The sequence below is a fragment of the Esox lucius genome, chromosome 16 (genome assembly GCF_011004845.1).
Source record: "Esox lucius isolate fEsoLuc1 chromosome 16, fEsoLuc1.pri, whole genome shotgun sequence".
In the NCBI taxonomy this organism is placed as follows: Eukaryota; Metazoa; Chordata; class Actinopteri; order Esociformes; family Esocidae; genus Esox; species Esox lucius.
Genome location: NC_047584.1, coordinates 24,180,102 through 24,208,003, shown reverse-complemented (window position 1 = coordinate 24,208,003; position 27,902 = coordinate 24,180,102). Strand labels below are relative to the sequence as shown.

The 27,902-nt window shown below is 45.5% G+C and overlaps 2 protein-coding genes across 2 annotated transcripts; one reads left to right on the top strand and one right to left on the bottom strand.

The window, feature by feature from the left end:
• Positions 1 to 14: 14 nt before the first annotated feature.
• gtf2f2b (general transcription factor IIF, polypeptide 2b) lies at positions 15 to 27,553 on the bottom strand. The gene is made up of 8 exons (XM_010880177.4): positions 27,371 to 27,553; positions 27,156 to 27,229; positions 26,423 to 26,441; positions 26,022 to 26,166; positions 1,686 to 1,767; positions 1,147 to 1,246; positions 780 to 923; positions 15 to 371 (listed from the first exon to the last, which is right to left on the bottom strand). Exons 1-8 carry the CDS (start codon positions 27,434 to 27,436, stop codon positions 255 to 257), a joined length of 747 nt encoding a protein of 248 aa, XP_010878479.1. The 5' UTR covers positions 27,437 to 27,553; the 3' UTR covers positions 15 to 254.
• Positions 13,906 to 16,192, top strand: kctd4 (potassium channel tetramerization domain containing 4). Its single transcript, XM_010880176.3, has one exon. The coding sequence runs from the start codon at positions 14,143 to 14,145 to the stop codon at positions 14,905 to 14,907; it is 765 nt and encodes a 254-aa protein (XP_010878478.1). The 5' UTR covers positions 13,906 to 14,142; the 3' UTR covers positions 14,908 to 16,192.
• Positions 27,554 to 27,902: the final 349 nt, after the last annotated feature.

Genomic DNA, 27,902 nt, shown 5'->3' with positions numbered 1-27,902 from the left:
AACATGCAAATATCAGCTGTTCACTGTTAATTTGTATTCATGATAATGCAATAACATGATCATTAGATAAGGTGAAGAGCGTCATACATCCAAAGGATCAGTGCCCTTCCCAATATCACCTCTGTGATATTGGGATGAAAGAAAAATACAAAAACCTATCAACCAACAGAAAGCCATGCTTCAACGGTCCACCTTCATGATGGGAAGCCTTTTGGGTCATTGGCTGTGTCTTGGCCAGAGTGCTCTGCCCCGGTCTAATTCGCCTCCTCTCCATGATAGTGACGGTACTCTGGTTTCAGCTCCCACGTGCTCTTGTGGGTTCCTTTAGCGTTGTACAAGCCTATCTCCCGCAGGATCTCCTTCAAGTAAGTCTACAGGAGAGAGACACACACAAACACCTGGATTTCAGGGCCCTGCAGTAATTTCACAATTTGGTTGTAGCCCTGAATAGGCACACCTGACTAAATTACAACAGGCTGGTCAATTAGAGACACTCGTCTTTTTAGGACTAGTGACAAAAACAATACATTGGCTTTTTTTTTTATGTCCACAAGATGTCAGTAGTGATTCTAAGGGGATGCTTTTTCTAGAGATCCAGATGTGTTCTGGTATGCTTCTAGTGACTAGTTCAGTCTAACCAGCAGGGTTCCCTGTGAACTAACCAGGAGTTGAGGGGTACACTGGTGGAGTCCAACTGGACTGAGCAGCTCACACTCACGTATGATAATGCAATCAGGCAGGAGAGAGCAAAGGTGTGTGTGTGTGTGTGTGTGTCTAACCACAGGTTGCTTGGTGACTTCCACCAGGTGCTTGATGTTGTAGTACTGGTGTTTCTCGAAGGCAGAGAAGAGCATGTCCATCACCTGCTGCCTGTCTGCCCTCACCATCCTACCTTCAGTCCTCTTCTTCTTCTCATACTCCACCTACACACACACACACACACACACACACACACACACACACAGCGGGAGCATGGTAGAAATGCATGTTACACTTTGAAGTGTAAACCGATCCAATTGAATGAAGATGTAACATTCAGAAGCATGCCAACAGTCAGGTATGTATACAAACACACACACACACACACACACACACACACACACACACACACCCAGCAGCTGCTCAACACAACATGACAGTTCTTACGTTGGCGACATGGTTTGACACAGGTTTGAAGTTGTTGGTGACGGGCCTCGCTATCTGCTCAGTCAGACGCTTGGGCTTGGTGGATACCTCCATCTGTAATCTGAGGAGAGGACAACACTGGTACAACTCTGGCAGACGACCGGTCAAACCAGAGGCATGAATAAAATCGCTGCATGTCACTGAAGAATCGGCCCAATGGGCCTTGCAGTGGAGAAAACATAGGCCACACAGGCAACTGAATAATTAATAAAGCCTAGATTCACAACCCAGTACTGGAGCTGCTGTACACATCCAGGCACAAAGGAAGAGAACAGTGAATATAGCACAGTACAGTTGCTATAGCAATACCTGTCAACCTTTGCTACTGTAAAAACAGTAAGGAAGACATCCTTCCATTATTCCCATTGAGTGAGCGGGGGCCAAGGTTTCCGGCGCATCCACCACACACTCCGAGACAGTCAGGAGAGACACTGGGATGCTTTATTTAAGTCGTCATCTGATTATATTCACCATACTGTATTGAATTATTCTACACTCACTTCTTCAGTTTAACATAGCTTTCGTTGACGGCGGGTCTGCATTCGGCTCTTTGTACCACCATTCCCTCCAGACTGATTTCATCTGAAACAAAGACAATATATTTATTTAACATAACCTGCCATACAACACTAAACAAAGAATATATATATATATATATATATATATATACACAGTCTCTCACAAAAGTGAGTACATACAACACTAAACATACAACACTAAACAAAGAATATATATATATATATATATATACACAGTCTCTCACAAAAGTGAGTACATACAACACTAAACATACAACACTAAACAAAGAATATATATATATATATATATATAGTCTCTCACAAAAGTGAGTACATCTCACATTTTTGCAAATATTTGAGTACATGTTATTTTCATGTGACAACACTGAAGAAATGACACTTTGCTACAATGTAGTGAGTGTACAGCATGTATAACATTGTAATTTGCTGTCCCCTCAAAATAACCCAACACACAGCCATTAATGTCTAAACTGCTGGCAACAAAAGTGAGTACACCCCTGTACACTGTGAAAATGTCCAAATTGGGTCCAAAGTGTCAATATTTTGTGTGGCCACCATTATTTTCCAGCACTGCCTTAACCCTTTTGGGCATGGAGTTCACCAGAGCCCTCTTCCACTCCTCCATGACGACATCACAGAGCTGGTGGATATTAGAGACCTTGCGCTCCTCCAACTTCCATTTGAGGATGCCCCACAGATGCTCAATAGGGTTTAGGTCTGGAGACATACTTGGCCAGTCCATCACCTTTACCCTCAGCTTCTTTAGCAAGGCAGTGATCGTCTTGGAGGTGTGTTTGGGGTCGTTATCATGTTGGAGTACTACCCCACGGCCCAGTCTCCAAAGGGAGGGGATCAAGCTCTGCTTCAGTATGTCACAGTACATGTTGACATTCATGGATCCCTCAATGAAATGTAGCTCCCCAGTGCCGGCAGCACTCAGGCAGCCCCAGACCATGACACTCCCACCATCCTTCCTGACTGTAGGCAAGACACACTCTTTGTACTACTCACCTGGTTGCCGTCACACACGCTTGACACGGTCTGAACCAAATACATTTATATTGTACTCATCAGACCACAGGACATGGTTCCAGTAATCCATGTCCTTAGTCTGCTTGTCTTCAGCAAACTGTTTGCGGGCTTTTTTGTGCATCTTCTTTAGAAGAGGCTTCCTTCTGGGACGACAGCCATGCAGACCAATACGTGGATATGTCGCTGAGCACGTGCACTCAACTTCTTTGGTCGACCATGGCGAGGCCTGTTCTGAGTGGAACCTGTCCTGTTAAACTGCTGTATGGTCTTGGCCACCGTGCTGCAGCTCAGTTTCAGGGTCTTGACAATCTTCTTATCGCCTAGGCCATCTTTATGTAGAGCAACAATTCTTTTTTTCAGATCCCCAGAGAGTTCTTTGCCATGAGGTGCCATGTTGAACTTCCAGTGACCAGTATGAGGGAGTGTGAGAGCGATAACACCCAATTTAAAACACCTGCTCCCCATTCACACCTGAGAACTTGTAACACTAACGAGTCACATGACACTGGGGAGGGAAAATAATTATGCATGCATATATATATATATAAATAAACATACAGCACAACACTGAACAAAGATAACACAATTGGACAATTAATCAATTAGCTACTCCTTTCTGTGGGCGTGTCCACCTCCACTCAAAAAAAAAAAAAAAAAAAAAAAGAGGGTGAGGCCTGGATCCCACAACGTATTGACTTGGTCACAGTGTAAAAGACAACATTAACAGTTCCCCATCCCCACTTTTTGGACGACATCATGGCAAGAATATCAATATTTGTGTGTGTATTTGAAGCTTTTTTCCAATTCTCTAATGTAAACAAATTGGTCAATCTTTCCAAATAAAGGATCAGTCCAATTGGCTATGATGTCTCATGCCTTTCTATGTGTATCGTTTCTGCCAATTATGTGCAGAAATAAGTACTTCAACAAAGATTTATCAAATTACACACTGATGGATACATTTGTTTGAGATCCCTTAGCAATACAGTTTGTAAATCCATCTGAATCCCAACGTTATGAGTTAATAAACAACCTGGACCAGACCTCAAAACCCCACCACCGGTCGATACCAAAAAGATGATCCATTGATTAAATTTACTCATGGAATAGTTTACTCATGGCTGACCGTTCAACCTCCCATATATTCACCTTTTTTTGTAGCAAGAATTTTATATAATAGTTATAATTGAAAGGTACAGTTCATGCGTCAGTTGTATTTTTTATATGAGCTCAAACGTGTTGCCATGGTATTGGAACAGCAAGGATCTGTTCCCAAGGTAACGTCTTATGATGGATGGCGTCATGATGCTGTCATAAACATGTCATAACAGCAGTCATAACCTGTTATAATATTGTCATAACACTGTCTTGATATATGTAGACTAGACAAATATATATGTATTTTTAATAATGTTGATTTCCATTTAAGATCTGTAAATCAAATGACTGAATTTGTTACATGCTATTTTAATATTTACATTCAGTGTAATTACAAGGTGTTTGAAAGGTTTGACTCACTTGGCTAAGAAGTTGTGTATCATGATACATTTAAAATAGCGGTCATAACCATCAGAAATATATCTCACAACGTGTCAACATGTTTAATGAAAGTTTTATGACAATATTATAATAAGTTGTAACAAGTTTTGTCAGCTGTTATTACTTATAATGACCTGATTGACGCTATCGGTCATTTAGTGTTACTGTTCACAATCAACCCCCCCCCCCCCCACACAAAAAAAAGAAACAGTTTATCCTCTATTAGTATTTTAGTTTAACTGCATTATTGTAATATTTTTTCTGCATTCTGAAGGATAAAACTAACTGTAGCTAACTGTGTCTGTATGGATTCTTCTAGAAAGGAAGTTACACAAAGACAAATAGCCCTGTTTCAACACACACACACACACACACACACACACACACACACACACACACACACACACACACACATACACATACACATACACATACACATACACATACACATACACATACACATACACATACATACATACATAAGGATTATTAGGAACACCTGTTCAATTTCTCATTAATGCAATGATCTAATCAACCAATCACATGGCAGTTGCTTCAATGCATTTAGGGGTGTGGTCCTGGTCAAGACAATCTCCTGAACTCCAAACTGAATGTCAGAATGGGAAAGAAAGGTGATTTAAGCAATTTTGAGCGTGGCATGGTTGTTGGTGCCAGACGGGCCGGTCTGAGTATTTCACAATCTGCTCAGTTACTGGGATTTTCACGCACAGCCATTTCTAGGGTTTACAAAGAATGGTGTGAAAAGGGAAAAACATCCAGTATGCGGCTGTCCTGTGGGCGAAAATGCCTTGTTGATGGCTAGAGGTCAGAGGAGAATGGGCCGACTGATTCAAGCTGATAGAAGAGCAACTTTGACTGAAATAACCACTCGTTACAATCGAGGTATGCAGCAAAGCATTTGTGAAGCCACAACACGCACAACCTTGAGGCGGATGAGCTACAACAGCAGAAGACCCCACCGGGTACCACTCATCACCACTACAAATAGGAAAAAGAGGCTACAATTTGCACGGGCTCACCAAAATTGGACAGTTGAAGACAGGAAGAATGTTGCCTGGTCTAATGAGTCTCGATTTCTGTTGAGACATTCAGATGGTTGAGTCAGAATTTGGCGTAAACAGAATGAGAACATGGATCCATCATGCCTTGTTACCACTGTGCAGGCTGGTGTAATGATGTGGGGGATGTTTTCTTGGCACACTTTAGGCCCCTTAGTGCCAATTGGGCATTGTTTAAATGCCACGGCCTACCTGAGCATTGATTCCGACCATGTACATTCCTTTATGACCACCATGTACCCATCCTCTGATGGCTACTTCCAGCAGGATAATGCACCATGTCACAAAGCTCGAATCATTTCAAATTGGTTTCTTAAACATGACAATGAGTTCACTGACCTGAAATGGCCCCCACGGTCACCAGATCTCAACCCAATAGAGCATCTTTGGGATGTGGTGGAACGGGAGCTTCGTGCCCTGGATGTGCATCCCACAAATCTCCATCAACTGCAAGATGCTATCCTATCCTATATGGGCCAACATTTCTAAAGAATGCTTTCAGCACCTTGTTGAATCAATGCCACGTAGAATTAAGGCAGTTCTGAAGGCAGAAGGGGGTCAAACAGTATTAGTATGGTGTTCCTAATAATCCTTTAGGTGAGTGTACATACATACATACATACATACATACATATATACCTCTTTTAGTAACCTAGTGCAACACATGTTTGGATTTATACATCATTTGGATTTAGATTTTGTACATGATTTTAAAATGTAACATTCTCAATCTTCCATACTTCCATTTGTTATATAAATATATTTTATCTATACATGTCCTTTAAACACTCTGGAATCAACAGCAGGATGCTGGTTTTAAAATCAGCTTATATTCTTGATTTGACTACAAGAGGGCTAAAAGTGTTACTTAATATAAAACTCAGCACTCAACTGAACCACTTACTCAATAGAAAAACAGGTGAAATACAGTAAGTGTACTGCACAACCAACACTCCAAACCTTCACTCACCACCTGCCACGGAAATGTTCAACAGCTTGACATTTCAGAATGCAGTGATTCATTGGTTTTGGGGGGTTTCTTTGTCATGAAGTTAGTGTCTAACATGGGGTAGGAATAGCTTGACAGTGGCATCACGGAGACAGATAGATTGTACATGCTGTTCAGACTTCACCCAGAACACATTCAAGACAGCCAACCACCCAATTGGTCCGTTGGCGTTAATTGGCTAATCTCTTGTTTTGGTCGACTAAAACAAAATGTTCAGTTGGCATTTGTCTCTTTGTACCATTCTGTGCACTTGTACAAGGAGGCTTCAGAGAAATCACTTTACAGTCCAATGTCACAGATCTCACTCACTCACTATCCATTCTTCAATGTTTTCAAAAATGGATGCAATTATTTGCAATTATTGGATGGCAAGTGCTGGAACTCTTGTCTCCATAAACACGCCTACACACGAATGCATTCCTCAACTTCAGGGCAGACTCCCTCCTTTACCTCAGCTGTCCACGGGCCACCACCTGGAGACCCAGTGGAAGACCCGCACGGGACAGAACATTACAGAGAATGGAAACAGTAAAACCTGCGGGCCCCGCGGGAAACCGCTATGTAGGAGAGCAAAGTTACATTCACCAGGATGGAGAGAGAGTGAGTGGCGCTTGGAGAGAGAACAGAATGAGAGGAGGAGGAAAGCACAGTAAGAGGTGGAACGGCGGCAGCGTTTGTTTTTTCAAGGCTGCCGAGCAAAGAACCGTAAAAGGAATGGGAGGAGACCGAAGGAGAGGTAAAGAGGAGAAAGGGGGTGCCAAGGTCCCACTGCCACCCACTCATCTTCTCCCACCATCTCTAACCCTTCATCTGCTCCAAGGACCCTCTTTCTTAAAGCAAACACACTGCCCCAGCTCCCACCCCCTCCTCCTACTACTCCCCAGACACAGCCCTATTCATATCTGAATATTCTAGAAAAGAATGAAATTGCAAGCCTTCAGTTTTTCTCAATGCCTCCGATTAATCTGAGATAGACAGTATACTACCAAAAAAATTATATATGTCTCTTTGAGGGATGTGTTTAAAACAGGCAAATGTAATAATCAGAAGAATGCAGTATTCATCCTTGAGGTCACAGAAGAGCGAGAAAAGCCTGTAAGCCGTTTTTGCAGAAGAGTTTAAGCTCAGTCAAATCACAAGGGGAAGACCCTGTGTTCTGCCTACTTTAGGACAGTCCACAGACTGTCTATAGTCTTGATGTCAGGGCTCTGACTGGGCCATTCCAGGACATACCTTTATCTTCATACTATTTCCAGGATATATCTCTGTCTTCCTTTTTAAAAGCCAATCTGTGGTTGATTTGGCTTTGGAGAATTGTTTTGAAAGATGAAACTCTCTAAGCTTTCTGGCTGAGGGCAGCAGTGTTCACACCAAAATACACTGCTCAAAAGAATGAAGGGAACACTTGAATCACACATCGGATCTTGATGAAGGAAATATATTAAAGATCAAAATCTTTACTGAACATTGTGCAATTCGTTGAGAACAATATGATGTAACAACGGAAAATGGAAACCAAAATCACCAGCCGATTGAGGGCTGTATTCAAACTCCACCGAAAATCTAAGTATAATGTTGAAATCACAGGCTTTTCCAACTTGCGTGACCTTCATCACAGCAACTATAATGTGACTCAGTAGTGTGTACGGCCCCAATGTGCCTTTATGCACCCCCAATAATGTCTGGGCATGCTCCTGATGAGACGGCGGATGGTGTCCTGCGGGATCTCCTCCCAGAGTTGGATCAGGGCATCAGTGAGCTCCTGGACAGCCTGTGGTGCTACTTGGCGGCGTAGGATGCACAGATACATAAAGTCCCAGAGATTCTCAATTGGATTCAGGTCTGGGGAATGTGAGGGCCAGTCAATAGCATCAATGCCTTTGTCATCCAGGATCTGCCTTCACTCTCTGGCCACATGAGGCCGGGCATTGTCCTGCACCAGGAGGAACCCAGTGCCCACTGCACCAGCATAAGGTCTGAGGATGGGTCTGAGGATTTCATCCTGGTATCTAACAGCAGTCAGGGTACCATTGGCTAGCACTTGGAGGTCTGTGCAACCCTCCTAGAACATGCCCCCCCCCCCCCCCCCAGACCATCACTGACCCACCGCCAAACCGGTCATGCTGGATGATGTTGCGGGGAGCATAACATTCACCATGGCATCTCCAGACTCTTTCAGGTCTCTCACACATGCTCAGTGTGAACCAGCTCTCATCTATGAAGAGAATAGGGACGTCATTGGTGGACCTGCCAATTCTGGTGATCTCTAGTGAATGCAGATGGAGATGCATGGTGCAGGGCTGTGAGCACAGGTCCCACTAGGGGATGTCTGGCCCTCATGCCACCCTCATGGAGTCTGTTTCTGACCGTTTTGTTACAAACATGCACACCAGTAGCCCGCTGGAGGTCATATTTTTAGGGCTCTGGCAGTGCTCCTCCTGTTCCTCCTCACACAAAACAGCAGATACTGGTCCTGCTGCTGGGTTAATGCCATTATCCGGCCCTTACCAGTCCTCCTTGTGTAACGGCCTGTCTCCTACATACTCTAAAGGACTGTAATGGGGACACAGCGCCAATTGTGTTTGAGGAAATATATTTATTAAGAATTTGTTTTATCTTTGAACAATTTCAACTTGAACGTAAAATTTCTCATATTTTGTGTAAATCAACAAAAACTATTCATGGACTTTTTTTCTCGATATATTTTAAATCGAGGAAGCCAATAATGAAGGGCCCTCTGCAGTCCTACAAATAACTACATACAAAACATGGCAAATGATATAAACACCAGTTAGCTATTACAGGAAGTACCCAGTTTGTGCGCGAGGGTCATTAAGGTTAATGCACAAGTGAGTGTGTGTCTGTGTGCACATGTGTGCGCAGGGTCAGTTCACAAGTGTCTTTAAGTGTTTGTGTGTGGGGACTGTAAGTGAGTGTGTGTGGGCAGGGTCTAGTGTATGTGTGTGTTTGTGTGAATAACCATCAATACAAAAGGGATGGTGTAAAGAGGGAGGCCGTTGCAGACAGCAATTTGATCGTTTGTCAGTATTGTTTGACAGTCGATGACTGTCTGGGGGTAGAAGCTGTACTGGGTCCTGGGGGTTGGAAATGTGAGACACCGGTTACCACACACCTACTATGAGGCAACATAGAGGACAATCTGCCCCCCCCCCCCTCCCCCGGGGACTGAGGGGGGGGGGGGTACAGGTGGCGCTGCAGGTGGTGATGCAGCATATCAACATGTCCTGCAGCAGCGCTGGAACTTAAAGAAATCCCCATGTCTAACTATCACCCCCACCACTATAATATTATACTACACAACACAGCTTTGGTAGAACAGCCCTATTTGTAGCAGACCTGATGCAAGCTCGTGTCAAGCCTAAAGCTGAATCTGTTACTACCACGTCTTTAAAAGCCTCCACCCCAGGGGGAGATATGGATCAGGAGATGTAGCGCTGAGTCTCCGCTATCTGACAGGCTGGGTAGAGCCTTCAGACGGGAGAGAAGAGACCTTTATAATTTTGATGTTTCACTATGAATGTTTAGTGAAGATGTTTACTCAGATAGAGCCAACATCAAAAATGCATTGCATAGAAAGAGAGATAGCGGCGCATTTCTGATTATCGGGGTTTGGCGCATGGATTGTATCCACACCTCTGAGGCAGTGTTAACCCGCTGAGCTAAAGTTCTGCCATTTGCTTATTAAGCTTACCGTAAGTCTACAGATCTCAGGTCAGGTTATCTAACCACTTCTGCTACACACATGCCTAATACATGAGATCTACTTTCCTCAGGGCTACTGTTGCTATGCAAGCTTCACTGCTGTGCTATTTAACGTTACAGCTCTGTCTTGTCCAAGTACATGAAGAATTATGAATAATTCAATACCTTACATTTTTACTAAGATGAGAATCCACTGTACTGCTTTCATTTATTCTGAGGAAATAAAGCGTCACGGCAGTTCATGATTGAACATTACAATTACATCACAGCCAGTAACATAGTAAGAATAGTCATGAATAATTGAACACCTCAAATGAAAAGTGACACAAACTGATTTTACTTGTGGGGGGGGGGGGGGGGGGGGTACTACTCCCCTCTCATTACTTTCTGAAAAAGGAAATTGAATAGATTCCCAACATGAAGATAAACAATAGTCTTGGTTAATGAAGGTGGCTTAGGTCTGTGAAGAAAAGCTGCTCCTTGTCCACCCACCTACCTCTCTTCACTGTTACACGGCTTCATCTCTTTAATGCGGGGATGATTCCACCAATCACATTATGATTAAAAAAAGCACCTCGGTACGATGAGACGCCTCGCTGATCGCCGATGTGTCACTTAGACGTCACCGCGGTGAGCTGTCACTCAGGGATCATAGCCTCACTACACACACACACACACACACACACACACACACACACACACACACACACACACACACACACACACACACACACACACACACACACACACACACACACACACACACACACTATTACTATCCTCCTCCTACTCATGGGGAACTCATTGTAAATTATTTCCCCTAACACCACTGCCAAACCTAAACTTAATCCTAACCCCAGAAACCTAAACTTAAGCTCAGCCCTCTGAAAAGTGTTCCTGTACAGCCTCGGGTTAGACAAGTTGAAGATTTACCAACCTAGGCCCTGTTTACAGCTGCACTAAACTGGGAACGATTCTAGCGTTAATTCAGTAGCTCGACTGCCACAGAGATGAGCAATTTGTTCTCATGTTCAAACTAGTTGAGCAGAGGAAGACCGCATGTGTTTCAGTTTTACAAATGTGTTCATCGATAAAATTTGATAATTGGTTATCCTTGCAGCAAGCAATTAATTATCCATTCGAAACATGTATTTTCCTTTTCTGTGCAGCCTGTCTTCCCCCTCCTAGCACACATGCAGTTGATGGTCGGACCCAGTGAACCGAGCGTTTTAATCCTACTGAAGCCTGTTCACTGCAGCCAGCAGGTCAAACAAACAACTAAAAGGTATGAGTCACTCAAAAAAAACAAGTCACCACGCGAGTCAGTAAAATTTGTTGTTCAAAGAGAACTAATAGTTCAAACTGCACCTCACTACAGAGCTAATTGATCAGCTCAGTGGTTAAAAAAAGGCACATACTGTAAGAGAAACATTGTTTTTCTGACCACTGCCCGATCCTCACCTGTTATTCTGCCCTAAACCTAACCCCAAAAGACAGAATTAGCCATTTTTTAAATTAAAACGTTGAAAGGTTCACATAAGGTCAAATGAGCTTTGTTGTACTATGTTTGCACGTGATTCTGTTCCCCACAAAAAAGGACACTCAAATCTGTACACATGTAAAATTAACTGAGGTTTATCGGAGTGCATCTCTGATTGTTCAGAGGTACTGTATGTCCACTGAAGAGGTTAGTGAATGACACTGTGCCTCCAACTACAGAGTCAAGAGAGAGGGGTCTCACTGTCAAGGTTGTCTGGAATGTTCTACTGCTGGATTCAATGGTGATGGTTTGGTAACCATATTAACACCAGCATACACAAACCCAGCCTCCTGTATAGATATGAACAACACAAACCCAGCCTTCAGTATAGATATGAACAACACAAATCCAGCTTTTTGTATCACAACACAAACCCAGCCTTCAGTATAGATTTGAAAAACACAAACCCAGCCTTCAGTATCACAACACAAACCCAGCCTTCAGTATAGATATGAACAACACAAACCCAGCCTTCAGTATAGATATGAACAACACAAACCCAGCCTTCTGTATCACAACACAAACCCAGCCTTCAGTATAGATATGAACAACAAAAACCCAGCTTTTTGTATCACAACACAAACCCAGCCTTCAGTATAGATATGAAAAACACAAACCCAGCCTTCAGTATAGATATGAACAACACAAACCCAGCACCATTAAACAGACATGTTTTTCCCCCAAGGGAAAAGTATGATGGATCAAGGAAGAGTGACCATCACTGTCTGACTGACTGACTGACAGCCCATCAACCTGCAGGACAAACACAGTATCTCACTCTCTTAAACTGTTAACACACACACACACCCAAATTGTTACAATGAGTGACAAGTGTAGACATTGTCCAGGCAGTTTGTCACTGTCAGTCCATGCAGAAACAGGCAGTGTATTGTATTATACAGTATTGATTAAGCTACTTGCGCCGTGTTCTGCAGGCTAACAATCCGATAGTAGTAAGCCTCTCTTCTTTATAGAGCAACAACAGACATTCCACTGGGCTTTGGTCTGATACCTTCAAGTCAACTCCCCAGGCTGTCTGGATACAGGAGGATGTGGACTAAACATTTCAGAACCACATGACAGACTCACCTTCCTGTAAAGGCTCTACTCAGATATTTTAACCACCTGAATGCAATCTTGGGCAGTTAAATCAGACCATTTGTTTAAATGCAACTTTCATTTACATAAATAACCAAAGTCCGCCCACTTATTCCCATCTCTCTTATCAGCCTGCCAGTAAATGTGCCCACCAGGCTGCCAGTGAATGCCCACCAGGCTGCCAGTGAATGCCCACCAGGCTGCCAGTGAATGCCCACCAGGCTGCCAGTGAATGCCCACCAGGCTGCCAGTGAATGCCCACCAGGCTGCCAGTGAATGCTACGCTGATAAACGCGGACGGCAGCACACATCTGACAGCAGCAAGCCTCTAGAGGAGAGACAGGTTCAAAGGTCCTTAAGCTCCCACTTTCTCACCTCTAGGGCTGTGGCCTGGGGTTAAAGAGATCGACATTACCTCACATCCCTGCCACGACAATCTCTTGTGTGTGTGTGTGTGTGTAAGGGAGAGAGAGAGAGATGGTATTGGTGGTTGGTTGGGGTGTGTGTGTGTGTGTGTGTGTGTGTGTGTGTGTGAGAGAGAGGGAGAGAGATGGTATTGGTGGTTGGTTGGGGGGTGTGTGTGTGTGTGTGTGTGTGAGAGGGAGAGAGAGAGAGATGGTATTGGTGGTTGGTTGGGGTGTGTGTGTGAGAGGGAGAGAGATGGTATTGGTGGTTGGTGTGTGTGTGTGTGTGTGTGTGTGTGTGTGTGTGTGTGTGTGTGTGTGTGTGTGTGTGTGTGTGTGAGAGAGGGAGCGTATGCCTCACGTGCAGAAGGACAGCTGAGGAACCATTTTAACAGGGAGAGGGGGCTAATTACTAAGTCTGGGAGTGAGACAGAGAGACAAGAAATAGAGGGGGCTGGTGGAGAATGAAACAGAGAAAGAAGATACCAGAAATAGGCAGGGGGGGGGACAAAAAAAGGAGAGGGAGGAGAGGAAGAAGAGAGAATGGGGAAAGGAGGAAGACAAAGAGGGAGGTGTGGAGATGAGAGAGATGGAGGTATGGACACACTTTCTACTGTGTATCTTTCTCTTTCTGTAAAAAAACACACTCTCTGCTCCCACCCTGTGACGAAGGATGGCCCCCTCCTCTTCCTCCTGCAGCGATGAGACGAGAGAGAGAAAGAGAGGAAGCGGTACACGGAAGGGAGAGGGAGGGATGGAAGAGGGAGGAGAGAGAGAGAGAAAGAGTGGTATGAGGGAGAGGGAGGAGAGACAGAAAGGGAGAGGCGAACTCATTCTGCTACCAGTGCTTTGTGCGCTCATCTCCATGCCAGTACCGCTCTGCGACGCTCCTATACACTCAAACACACACTGAGCATCTGCACGCGACACACTGTGATCCCGACGGCCGCACTCACCAACAAAAGGAGCTGTGTGGTCGCTGAGTGGGAGCGGCATGGAATGGAACCTCAGAAGGATGGACAGCGAACAGTCAAACCCAGACCTTCTGCAGCCCAGCAAGAGCTTTAAGAAGCCCTCCTCAGGCACCATCACGCTCAACGTGGGGGGCTTTCTGTATGCCGCACACCGCACCACACTCTGCCGTCACCAGGGGTCAGTGTTGGAGGAGCTGGCCAGTGGCAGGAGGCCAGTCCAGCACACGGACTCCATGGGCAACCCCTTCATCGACCGCGACGGCCCCGTGTTCCGGCACATTCTCAACTTCCTGCGCATCGGAGACCTGCAGCTGCCGGACGACTTCAGAGAATCGGGCCTCCTGAGGCGGGAAGCAGAGTTCTATCGCCTCGGTGGACTGGTGGAGGCCATTTCGGAGTGGGAGGGGCAGCGGGCAGCCCAGCGCGAGCCTGCCTTCCTGGAACTGACTGACGAGAGGTCGCAGGGATTCAAGGTTTACTGCAGTGACCCCACCTTCATCGACAAGGTTAAAGGTCGGCTGGTTCTGATCTCAAAGAGTCGCCTGGACGACTTTCCAGAAGAGTTTGAGGTGTCATCCAACTTAATCCAGTTCCGCCACTTCATTAAGTCGGACCCAGGCTCCAGGCTGGTGCTGAAGCAGGACAGTACCTTTGTGTGCACCTTGGAGTGTCTGAAGCTGGAGACGGTGATGCTGGCCCTGAAAGCTGGTTTCACTTTGATCTCCTCTCTGGACAGCACCAAGGGATCTGTGGTGGCCGCCGACGCTTTGCACTTTGTCAAGTAAGAGAAAAAGGGGAAAAGGTTCAGAGACGGGCGTGGAGTCAGAGAGGGAGTGAGAGAGGGAATGAGAGGGGGAGAGGGAAGAGGGAGGCGAAGACCGAGAGACAGCTGGGCAGTGAATGCTTGTGAAAATTGTTGCTAGCGACGGGCATTCACAGCCTTTTTGGTGAATTTCCTAATTAGGCTTGATTCACTTAAAAGACCTGGCTCATTTGGCTTGATTCACTTAAAAGACCTGGCTCATTTGGCTTGATTCACTTAAAAGACCTGGCTCTTTGGCTTGATTCACTTAAAAGACCTGGCTCATTTGGCTTTCCTTTGAGAACGACAAAACAACAAAGAATTTGAAAAATATCTAAAAGATGGAGAAAATAAGACTAATCTCTAATGTAAATCCACAAAAGTAGGCTACATAATATATCATCAGATAGTGAAGTGCATTCAAATCCATAATGGTTTCTTCCATGTGGATTCAGCCTGGATCTTTTGAGTAAGAAAAGCAAAACAATATAGAGTTGCAGAACACAAATCAGGGAGACAGCGGAAGGGCTCTTTCAGTGTTGAGGCAATTCCTGACATTCACCAAAAAGAACAGCTAAAGGAAGGACCGGTGAAATCTAGAAAGCAAAGGGAAGGGGAAGTGTCTGAATCCAGATGAACCTCCAGTCCCCAGGCTGGAACGGACAGTCTGGAACCCAACTGTCCAGAGATAGCGTTTACATCCCTGACCACGCTCAATACCACAAGAAAACACATGTCCTAAGAAGGAACAGTCTCCTACTGGATTACACATTCATCAAACAGCTTTCTCCGTCCTGGCTGAGATCCATTCATACCAGCCTTTTGTGCACCGTGAAGTATTACTGGGTGTGTGTGTGTGTGTGTATCCACGCGTGTGTGGGTGGGTGTGCGCGTGTGATCAGATGCTGTGTTTAGTAGCGGTGTTCTAGTTTTGATTTTGCAAGCCTGTCTCTGGATTCTGAGCGGAGCAGTACCACAGGACAGTGACTGACAGAATGTGGCTGATCGTTGGACAAAAACGATTGTTTTATTCTGGGAACCTTCTCACACATGGGAGGGAGGTCAGTGTGGATGCCTTGCAGCATAGATGCCTCGAGGGTTCAGGCACAAGGGTTCAAATCTAGAATGATGCATGTGTAGTGAAGATTTTCAACTCAAAAACCAACGTAGTACATGTCTGATTGCTAGTGCTGTGAGTGAGTAAGTGATAATGTGTGTTATTTTTGGAAATGTGAATGTTTTGGTTTACACAAAATAAAAGTATTGAATAATTGGCATTACATCCATATATTGTTAAATGAACAAATGTGTCGTTGCTCCAGATAAGAATGTTTGCTAAAAAAAAAAAACAACACTGACATTTAAATGAAAAACATTGTTTCTGCAAAATGGTTTAGGACTATTTTCCAGGAGTCATTCTAGAAATGATGTTCATTCTATGTTACAGTACAATGGGAGTCAGAAATATATTGAATCGCATCAACATTATGACTGCCGTTAAGGATGATCGCTTTGACCGTAGAGAACTCATAGAATGTAAGTGACACGGAAACATTGCTACTTTACTTATTAACCATACGCTTACACTGCCAAACAAAACAGTACGTGTTTTTACACAATGACCTGAAAGCATAATCATAAAATACTTAATTCAATAGAAATTCAAGAGAGCCCTTTTTCACTTAGTGACGTTTTGTAATCCTCACTGCGGAGTGGGACCAGTGGCTGACAGTTGTGCTGTTGTGTCATCATTCTGGGCCTCGGACAGTCCCCTGGAGACTTCTGATATATTTTAAGAAGTGGGTCAGGAAGGCAGTTCAATAAATGCTGCTCTCTCTCCCCCCAAGGTGGACCTCTTTATATTAATATCTCAATGGTTTACATTTGTAGTACAATCAAATGGGCCATTTCCACATTCCACAGCAAGACTTGATGTTATTTTCCATAACCAATCAAATGGGTGGTTTCTTAGCTGTGATGAGGATACAGCAGGGCAGTGTTCATTGCCAGTGTTGTGCAGAGTGATGGCGCACATCGTTTCATTCGCCGTATCTGAGCGGATCATGCACGTTCCCTACTGCTGGGTCTTGACTGACTGACACCCCTCTGCCACCTTGGGCTAACGTTCATTGATTTACCATCTTGCGATTCATCTTCGACCAGGACCCAGCCTTCTGACTAGGCAACAGATGGTGCAAGACTAGAATAATCTAAACTAAAATAATGTTAAGTACTGTAGTGTTCAGCGCATCGGAGTCGCCCACCTCAGCCTGTGTCTCTAACAACCAGACAATTGCGGGCCGCTGTCGTCAGACATACAGCCCCCCACTCATGACTCACACACTGGACACAAGGTGAAACATTCACCACCCTCCTCCTGAATACTGCATACATACACATGCACGCACACACGCGCATACACACACACACACACACACACACACACACACACACTCTTCTGGCACAGGAGCCAACAAGAGCAAACAGGAGCAAACACGAGGCTCACGAAGCAAGCTATGTGCTTAAAGCGACATCAAACCTGAGAGCTTTTTAATTGCAGATCAGATCCATCCATATTTAATGAGACCTGTGTGCCTATTAGCAGTTGGCTCAGACAGATGAATATCCAAGCCACAGGTGGGAGAGGGAAAGAAGCACTAAGACCAGGGGGTGCTGGAGGTTTACACAGGAAAAAGAGAGTCAGAGAGCACACATTTAGCTTATTCAAAAAAGCAGCCACCCATTAACAGATTCATATTCAACCAATTGCCTGAATCTAGTTGGAGGCTTCTACCTGTTGCCGGGCAAATAAAACTCCTACTTCACACTCCATGCTGCACTCTAATACATACACACACCTACACAAACACACACACACACACACACACACACACACACACACACACACACACACACACACACACACACACACACACACACACACACACACACACACACACACACACACACACACACACACACACACACACACACTATACTTCAAGCCGGTTTCCTGTCGGAGTAGGTGTCTCCATAAATATGCATAGCTAAAGGAAACAACTAGCATTTGAAATTATCAATGCCTTCGTAATACATGCAATGACTCTTGAATGGATCTGTGAACTACAGCTAAAGAGGAAAAAGACAGCAGGGGAGATGGGAGACGGAAAGGAGAGGATGAGGAAAAGAGGAGAGAGACGGAAAGGAGAGGACGAGGAAAAGAGGAGAGAGACGGAAAGGAGAGGACGAGGAAAAGAGGAGAGACGGAAAGGAGTGTAGAGGAGAAAGAGGTTGAGAGAAGAGAGAGAAAAACAACAGAAGAGAGATTGAGAGAAAGGAGAGGGAGGGGAGGAGAGAGACGGAGAGGGTAGAGAGGAAGAGGGGTGAGAGAAAAGAGAGAGGAGAGGGAAAAGAGGAGAGAGATGGACACCAGGAGAGAAGGAAGACAGCGAGAGATACAAAGCAAGGTGGGTAAGACAGGAAAGGCAGACAGAAGGAGGGGAGAAGCAGTTGAATCAATCTGTAGGCTGCTCTCCCCCGACAGAGTGGCCGAAGAGCCGCAAGCAGAACAAAACCATGAGCCATTACTTGGAGGCCAGATCAGGGGAGACGCATCGTGTAGATTACCGTTCTCACACACAGACGCAGAGAAGGGGAACGGACGGTCAACAGTACATTCCCTCCCAGGAACCCTGCAATGCAGCATCTGACATTATGTTCCAGTAGTTGGAACACAGTCATCTGAATTATTGACCACACTCCAGGCCCGAGACGACGTCCTCCCAGCTCAGCCGCATGATTCGCTCCCTCACAAATCAATCACCAGCCATTACCCACCCCTCTCCACAATCCTAAATCAACGGAATGAATACATTTACGTGCTAATGAATGCATTTTATTTTGCTGTTATTCAACCAAGCTAGTTGATTTACATAGTCAGCAGTAGGATTTTGGAGGATTGAGCGTTCAGTGGTTAGTTTCTGGCAGCCCAGTAGAAGGGGACAACATCTTTAGTCAAAGACCTGGGCTGGTAGTGACTGAAACCTCAGTACCTCTACTCAGCTGCTCAGTCACAACATATTTCATATTCTAGCAATTATCATGCCCTAATTAGTGTAGGCAAATCAAAAAGCCCCCGTACGGTGAGCTGAATGCAGCGGAAGTTTATGTAGAGCAGAGTTGGAGAACAGTGTTAGACTGTTTTTAGGAGACGAGTGACAGGTCAGTATGAGGTCCAGTAACATGCAGTCTAGCCTTTCACTGAGGCCAGGACCTTGGCTTCTGCCCTCATTACAGACATGAACAGACCAGACAGAAATGAGCTCCGCTCTCTGCCTGTCAGCCATGACCTGACAGCTCTAACAGACAGCCCTGAGAAAAGATCTTTTAACTCACTTTGAACTTTCATAATAAAACTGAATAATGCACATTAGATGTACGGAGCTACAAAAGATCTACAGTTAAAATACTATGGGCGATTGTACCCATCAGGCATGGTGATGAATCAGGTCCATTCTGATCTTCAAACTTTGGCCTTAAAATGGTATCACTGTAGAACTGAATATTGGCCATGAATCAAAGGCAAGACTCATGTGGCGCAATCCCAGTGCTAAAAGGGGTTGAGCTGGAATACTTAGTGATTCGCACTGCCACCATGCTAAGGAGCTGCCTCGGATTCAGGTTCTACCTCACAGAGATAGAGGCCCAGTGAAGACAGACCCAAACCACAAACAACAAGACAGCAGTGGACTATCCTCAAAGCAATTTAAGACGCATTGGAATATAATGGTGGAACTAGAATGCGCTGTTGTTCAAATCGATCCAGAGCATCCCAAACATACTTAGTGGATGAGATGCTTGATGTGTACTGTGAACTAATACAGACATTGGAGGTGGTTTACAGTAGAGAAATTAACAATACATTATTTGGTAACTGCTCTGGTGGAGATTTCTGCAGTCAGCCTGCCATTTACATGTTCCCTCAATAACTGAAACATCTGTGGCACTGTGTTGTGTGAAGTAAATGGTAAATTTTACAGTACAGTGGCCTTTGTAATGATCATGCTGTTTAATCAGCATCGTCACAACAAGAAAATCATCACAAAGGAGAAATGCTCACTAAGTGGGGTATAAACAAAGTGTGTGCACAGCATGTGAGAGAAATAAGCTTTCTGTAGGTATGGAACATTAATGGGATCTTGTATTTCAGCTCATGAAACATGGAATCAACACTGTTTTTAATGTAACTTTAGCAGGTGACAAACCTGCAAAACATGCTGTTCTTTTTCAATCAATCATGAATGGACAATTTGTAGGATAATGGCCAAACATGCAAAGAAGGATTTTCACTTTGGTTTTCCTCACCATTAAGGGAAGAATACCATTCATAGTTAGAAATATGCGTAGTACAGATCAGGAACCTATGATGTAATTCTGTGAAAGCAATTCGGTAACATCCTGAATTGGAGTCTCAGCTTCATTCTGTTACCATTAAATTGTGTGGACCTGTCTGATTTAAAAGCTTCTGCATAAACCCAAAATATTAAAACTATGCACATTCTTATATAGACAACAGTTGTACATTTACTGCTAATGCAGGTACAACACAAGCTCACAGAAATGTTTGGTGTCCATTACATTTGTGGTGTATATTAAACTATGTACTAATATGCTGTCTTTTAGATATGCACTAATTGTAAAGGGATAACTTGAAACACAATAACTTGCCCAAGCCACCCTTGCCCAACCCTAACCACCTCAGCTGACCCCTCTCGATGTGGAGGAGCAGCGGCTCTACTCTGAGCACCTCCCGGGTGACCGAACTTCTCACCCTAAGGGATCGCCCAGCCACCCTGCGGAGAAAGCTCATTTCGGCCGCCTGTATCCGGGATCTTGTCCTATCGGTCATGACCCAAAGCTCATGACCATAGGTGAGAGTAGGAAGGTAGATTGACCGGTAAATCGAGAGCTTCGCCTTGCGGCTCAGCTCTTTCTTCACTACGACAGACCGATACATTGACCGCATTACTGCAGAAGCTGCACCGATCCGTCTGTCAATCTCCCATCCATCCTTCCCTCACTCGTGAACAACTCCTCCATTTGAGGCAGGCACTCTCCACCAACCTGAACTGGGTAAGCCACCCTTTTCCGACTGAGGACCATGGCCTTGGATTTGGAGGTACTGATTCTCATCCCCACCGCTTCACACTCGGCTGCAAACCATCCCAGTGCATGCTGAAGGTCCTGGTTTGAAGGGGCCAACACGACAACATCATCCGCAAAAAGCAGAGACGAAATCGTGTGGTCCCCAAACCTGACACCCTCCGGCCCCTGGCTGCGCCTAGAAATTCTGTCCATAAAAATTACGAAGAGAACCAGCGACAAAGGGCAGCCCTGCCGGAGTCCAACATGCACTGGGAACAAGTCTGACTTACTGCCGGCAATGCGGACCAAGCTCCTGCTTTGGTCGTACAGAGACCTGACAGCCCTTAGCAAAGGACCCAGGACCCCATATTCCCGAAGCACTCTCCACAGGATGTCGCGAGGGACACAGTCGAATGCCTTCTCCAAATCCACAAAACACATGTGGATTGGTTGGGCAAACTCCCATGAACCCTCCAACACCCTGTAGAGGGTATAGAGCTGGTCCAGTGTTCCACGGCCCAGACGAAAACCACACTGTTCCTCCTGAATCCGAGGTTCTACTATCGGCCGTATTCTCCTCTCCAGAACCCTGGCATAGACTTTCCCGGGGAGGCTGAGAAGTGTGATCCCCCTATAGTTGGAACACACCCTCCGGTCCCCCTTCTTAAAAAGAGGGACCACCACCCCGGTCTGCCATCCCAGAGGCACTGTCCCCGACCGCCACGCGATGTTGCACAGGCGTGTCAACCAAGACAGCCCCACAACATCCAGAGACTAGAGGTACTCCACCCCTGGTGCCTTGCCACCGAGGAGTTTCTTGACCACCTCTGTGACTTCAGCCCGGGTGACGTACGAGTCCACCTCTGAGCCCTCATCCTCTGCTTCCTCAATGGAAGACGTGACGTCGGGATTGAGGAGATCCTCGAAGTACTCCTTCCACCGCCCGACGACATCCCCAGTTGAGGTCAACAGCTGCCTACCTCTCCTGTAAACAGCGTTGGTAGGGCACCGTTTCCCTCTCCTGAGGCGCCGGACGGTTTGCCAGAATCTCTTCGAGGCCAGCCGATAGTCCTTCTCCATGGCCTCACCGAACTCCTCCCAGGCCCGAGTTTTTGCCTCCACAACCACCCGGGCTATAGTCCGCTTGGCCTGCCGGTACCCCCGTCAGCTGCCTCAGGAGTCCCACAAGCCAACCAGGCCTGATAGGACTCCTTCTTCAGCTTGACGGCATCCCTTACTTCCGGTGTCCACCACCGGGTTCGGGGATTGCCGCCTTGACAGGCACCGGAGACCTCACGGCCACAGCTCCGAGCGGCCGCTTCGACAATGGCGGTGGAGAACATGGTCCACTCGGACTCAATATCTCCAGCCTCCCTCGGGTTCCAGTCAAAGCTCTGCCGGAGGTGGGAGTTAAAGATCTCTCTGACAGGAGACTCGGCCAGACGTTCCCAGCAGACCCTTACAGTACGCTTGGGCCTGCCGAGTCTGTCCAGCTTCCTCCCCCGCCATCGGATCCAACTCACCACCAGGTGGTGATCAGTTGACAGCTCCGCCCCTCTCTTCACCCGAGTGTCCAAGACATACAGCCGCAGGTCAGATGAAACGACAACAAAGTCGATCATCGACCTGCGGCCTAGGGTGTCCTGGTGCCACGTGCACTGATGGACACCCTTATGCTTGAACATGGTGTTCGTTATGGACAAACTGTGACTAGCACAGAAGTCCAATAACTGAACACCGCTCGGGTTCAGATCAGGGGGGCCGTTCCTCCCAATCACGCCCCTCCAGGTGTCACTGTCGTTGCCCACGTGGGCGTTGAAGTCCCCCAGTAGAACGATAGAGTCCCCAGTCGGAGCACTTTCCAGCACCCCTCCCAGAGACTCCAAGAAGGTTGGGTACTCTGCACTGCCGTTCGGCCTGTAGGCACAAACAACAGTGAGAGACCTATCCCCGACCCGTAGGCGCAGGGAAACGACCCACTCGTTCACCGGGGTAAACTCCAACACATGGCGGCAGAGATGGGGAGCTATAAGCAAACCCACACCAGCCCGCCGCCTCTCACCATGGGCAACTCCAGAGTGGTGAAGAGTCCATCCTCTCTCAAGGAGTGTGGTTCCAGAGCCCAAGCCGTGCGTAGAGGTGATCCCGACTACCTCTAGTCGGAACCTCTCAACCTCACGCACGATCTCAGGATCCTTCCCCGCCAGCGAGGTGACGTCCCACGTCCCTAGAGCTAGTTTCCGTGTCCAGGGATCGGGTTGTCTAGGCCCCTGCCTTCGACTGCCGCCCAATCCTCTCCGCACCGGCCCCTTATGGTCCCTCCTGTGGGTGGTGAGCCCACGGGAAGGCGGCCCCACGTCGGGAAGGCGGCCCCATGGGGAAAGGCCCGGCCACCAGGCGCTGGTTCCAGGGTGGGGCCCCCGGCTGCGCCATACCGGGCAACGTCACGGAACTAAATAATTTTCACCATTTAGGTTTTTTTTTAACCGCTCTTAGTCTGACCCGTCGCCTAGGACCTGTTAGCCTTGGTAGACCCTACCAGGGGCATATAGCCCCAGAAAACATAGCTCCTAGGGTCACTCGGGTACTCAAACCCCTCCACCACGTTAAGGTGGCAGTTCTGTTTCGGATGCCTCCGGAACGCCTTCCTGGGAAGGTGTTCCGGTCCCGTCCCACCGGGAGGAGACCCCGGGGAAGACCTGGAGGGACTATGTCTCCCGGCTGGCCTGGGAACGCCTCAGTGTCCCCCTGGAAGAGCTGGAGGAAGTGTCTAGGGAGAGGGAAGTCTGGGCATCTCTGCTTAGACTGCTGCCCCTGTGACCCGGCCCTGGATAAGCGGAAGATGATGGATGGATGGATGGATGGATGGACAATAACTTGTTTGATTGTATGTTTAACTGGATCCTATGTATTTCAAGAACTATAAAATGCACTTTCATTTGATTGTTTGGATTTAAATGGCGTGACTTCACCCTGGGAGTTATTTCTAGAGAGAGAGCGCGCAAGAGGGACGAGAGAGAGCGCGCAAGAGGGACGAGAGAGAGAGAGAGAGAGAGAGAGAGAGAGAGAGAGCGCAAGAGGGACGAGAGAGAGAGAGAGAGAGAGAGAGAGAGAGAGAGAGAGCGCAAGAGGGAAGAGAGAGAGAGAGAGAGAGAGAGAGAGAGAGAGAGAGAGAGCGCAAGAGATAAGAGAGAGAGAGAGAGAGAGCGCAAGAGGGACGAGAGAGAGAGAGAGAGAGAGAGCGCAAGAGGGACGAGAGAGAGAGAGAGAGAGAGAGCGCAAGAGTTACGAGAGAGAGAGAGAGAGAGCGCGCGCAAGAGATACGAGAGAGAGAGAGCGCAACAGGGATGAGATAGTGAGCGCAACAGGGATGAGATAGTGAGCGCAACAGGGATGAGATAGTGAGCGCAACAGGGATGAGATAGTGAGCGCAACAGGGATGAGATAGTGAGCGCAACAGGGATGAGATAGTGAGCGCAACAGGGATGAGATAGTGAGCGCAACAGGGATGAGATAGTGAGCGCAACAGGGATGAGATAGTGAGCGCAACAGGGATGAGATAGTGAGCGCAACAGGGATGAGATAGTGAGCGCAACAGGGATGAGATAGTGAGCGCAACAGGGATGAGATAGTGAGCGCAACAGGGATGAGATAGTGAGCGCAACAGGGATGAGATAGTGAGCGCAACAGGGATGAGATAGTGAGCGCAACAGGGATGAGATAGTGAGCGCAACAGGGATGAGATAGTGAGCGCAACAGGGATGAGATAGTGAGCGCAACAGGGATGAGATAGTGAGCGCAACAGGGATGAGATAGTGAGCGCAACAGGGATGAGATAGTGAGCGCAACAGGGATGAGATAGTGAGCGCAACAGGGATGAGATAGTGAGCGCAACAGGGATGAGATAGTGAGCGCAACAGGGTTGAGAGGAAAAGAAAGGAATGGCTTTCTATAAGTACAGTACATTACAGCTGAGCCTATTCAATGCCAGTTTCTGTAGCAAAGCCTGTTGCTTAGCAACCATTTAATCAATACCTCCAGCTTGGCAGAACTGAGCACAATGGAAAAAAATAAAACACTTAAATGGGAAAAAAAAAACATGAGATGAACCAACTACTACCGACATTCCGTGCATTACTACTGCAGGAATTACATCATTAATGGGCACAATTAACACTGTGTTTTGGTAAATAAATAGCCACCTCTGTGGTCTTCCTGAGAAGTACTGGATCATCTTGCCAACATTCTTTATCAACCATATGAACAAAATGAAATAATTGTCAATAAAAGCGGTACAGTGGCTGTGTCTAATTTGGGCATTTGCTTGAAATATAACATAAACAATTGTTTTCCAGGTGGCATTCCGCCAACAACAAAAACATTTGACTGAGTCAACTTGGTTCAATTTTTTTTTTTTATACAATGAAAAAGCATAAACAATAATAAAATGCATTAAACTAATTAACATTACGGGAGGAGCCTAAAGACCAAATCTCTATTTTACAGACACAATGTGTCCTAAAACAATAAGACAATAAATGTGACAATAAAACAATTGATATTTGATTCTTTGGCTATAGTAAAATAATGAATTGTGTTGTTAGGATAGTAAATCATTATTTTTTTTTAAGTGATGGTCAATAGTCATACACAAGCAGACGCTGGAGGAAGACCATCCTTTACAGGACCAAATCAAATGTATGGAACAAGCTTTAACATTTCAGCTATGGCTTTTCAAAACAAATTAAAACAATATGTCGTGAATATCTCAAGTTCTCCATGACAACATGCTATAAGGAGACTGCTTGAGCATGAAACCAAAATCTAATCGCATTAAGGAGTGTCATCCCTTTTATTATTAATGAACTCAAATGCACCATACTGCTTTAATTCAAAATGAACCATGTCTCCATGGTGATTTCCAGGTACAAGAGCATTGCCGTAGTCAGTTACCTGCAGTGGTCTCCGTGAACACAGCCAGGGTCTGCCCCCCAACACTAAGCATGAGCATGGAGTGCTCCTGGGGGGCTTGTACCAACTCTGTCTTCTCCCCCAGGGCGGAAAGGCAGGTGAGGTCCTCATTCAGGGTGAACGACACCTGAGGGCCAAACCACAAAACAATGGATCAACTAACATCCAAACTTCGGTTCCTGCTTTTGTTCCAAGCAAGCAGTAACTCACCTGATTTAACTAATCATAATGTCTATATCATTTAACATTCCAAAAAATTTAATGTATGTCTAATAAATCAGCTACTATTCTTTAGCATGATTTCAAAAGTTGTCAGTTTTACTAAGAATGAGAAACGGGGAATGTGGATTTACAGCGACACCATGTGGCTACATTTGACTCACATCTGTCTTCCCTGGTTTCCTATGGGGCAGAAAGCACACAAAAATGCTTTGTTAATAATAAAATAGGAAATAAATAAAATGCTTAAATACATATAATTCCATGAACCAACTACTACCGACATTCCATTCATGACTACTGTAGGAATAACATTTTCAACAGGCCTGATTAAAGCGGTCTGTGTTTTCTTGATAATATAAACCCATGGATGTGCATTTTCTGTGCTCTTCTTGAGAGTCATTATTTAGATCATTAATAATTACAGCACAAATCCAGAACGGTTACCTAAGCAATGGCACCGGGGGAAAGTGACTATTTTAAGTGAATTCAAAGAATTGCAGTCATGGACTTGTTAAACCTGGGCACTTGAAATACACTTCTGTTTGATAACAACAACACAAGATGAAGAGATAGAAAATCTCCATTAATTTACTTAAACAGAAAATCCTACCCGGAACAACACTGGAAAATGTAACTATATTGCTTTAGAATTTTAGAAAACAAAACACTGGATGAATTAACCCATTATTAAAGATAAAATGGGCAATACGCGACAATCGATCTTTTTCTTATTCTTATACTCCTGAAAACACGTTACAGATTTTAGAACTGGGCTAACTTAATACATCATCAAACGTTGCTTTTGCTTCATCTTCTTAATGTTGGATCACAAGCAAATAATTGTAAATATTTTCAGTAATTATAAGCTGTGGACTTAAATTGTTCTGTGCTTACTTTCCTATTTTGAGCTTTCCAACTTCTCCTTTTCCCGATGCTTTAGACCACTGCTGCGCCAGGTACTTGGGAACCTAATCAGGTAAATCAGAAATTCAGCTACCTAATTGCTTACATACATCCACCTCTCCTCCCTACAAAAACAGCTGTGACCGATGTGTATGATACATTGCTTATTGTTTTAAAGTATACAGGTAACATAACAGGCCGCACACCTTTACTAGCCAAACACCAGTGTTTTTTTTAGCTCCAGTTAAATCAACCTCTGATTTTTCAGACATAGCTAACGGCTATGGGACCACTAATACAAGACATCAAACGCTGCATTCAGCCTTCAAAATCATTAAACACTACATTTTCTTTTTTTCGTGTCCTTTTTCATTAGGTTTCTGTTGGCGGATCGTAGCACGCTTAAAAATTGCATATACTGCCACCTACTGTCCTGGAGTGTGGGGTTAATCGTGACATCCTACGCTCATATCCTCCAGCCAAACTGTGCTGATTATCCATGCACATTTCAAAGTAATAATGAGTCAGAATGTGCCACACTTAAAGATCAATTATATTCTTGATTCGATTTCACACGATAGGTGACTTGGGCTGTATGGAGGTAGAGCTACATCGGATGAATCTTCCATCTTGCACAGTAGCCTATCAAATCACCCTCACAGCAGTTTTCTTTAAAGTGTTGTTTAATAAATACGTTTTCTTTATTTTTTTGTCCTATAACACTGAGGAATAGCAAAT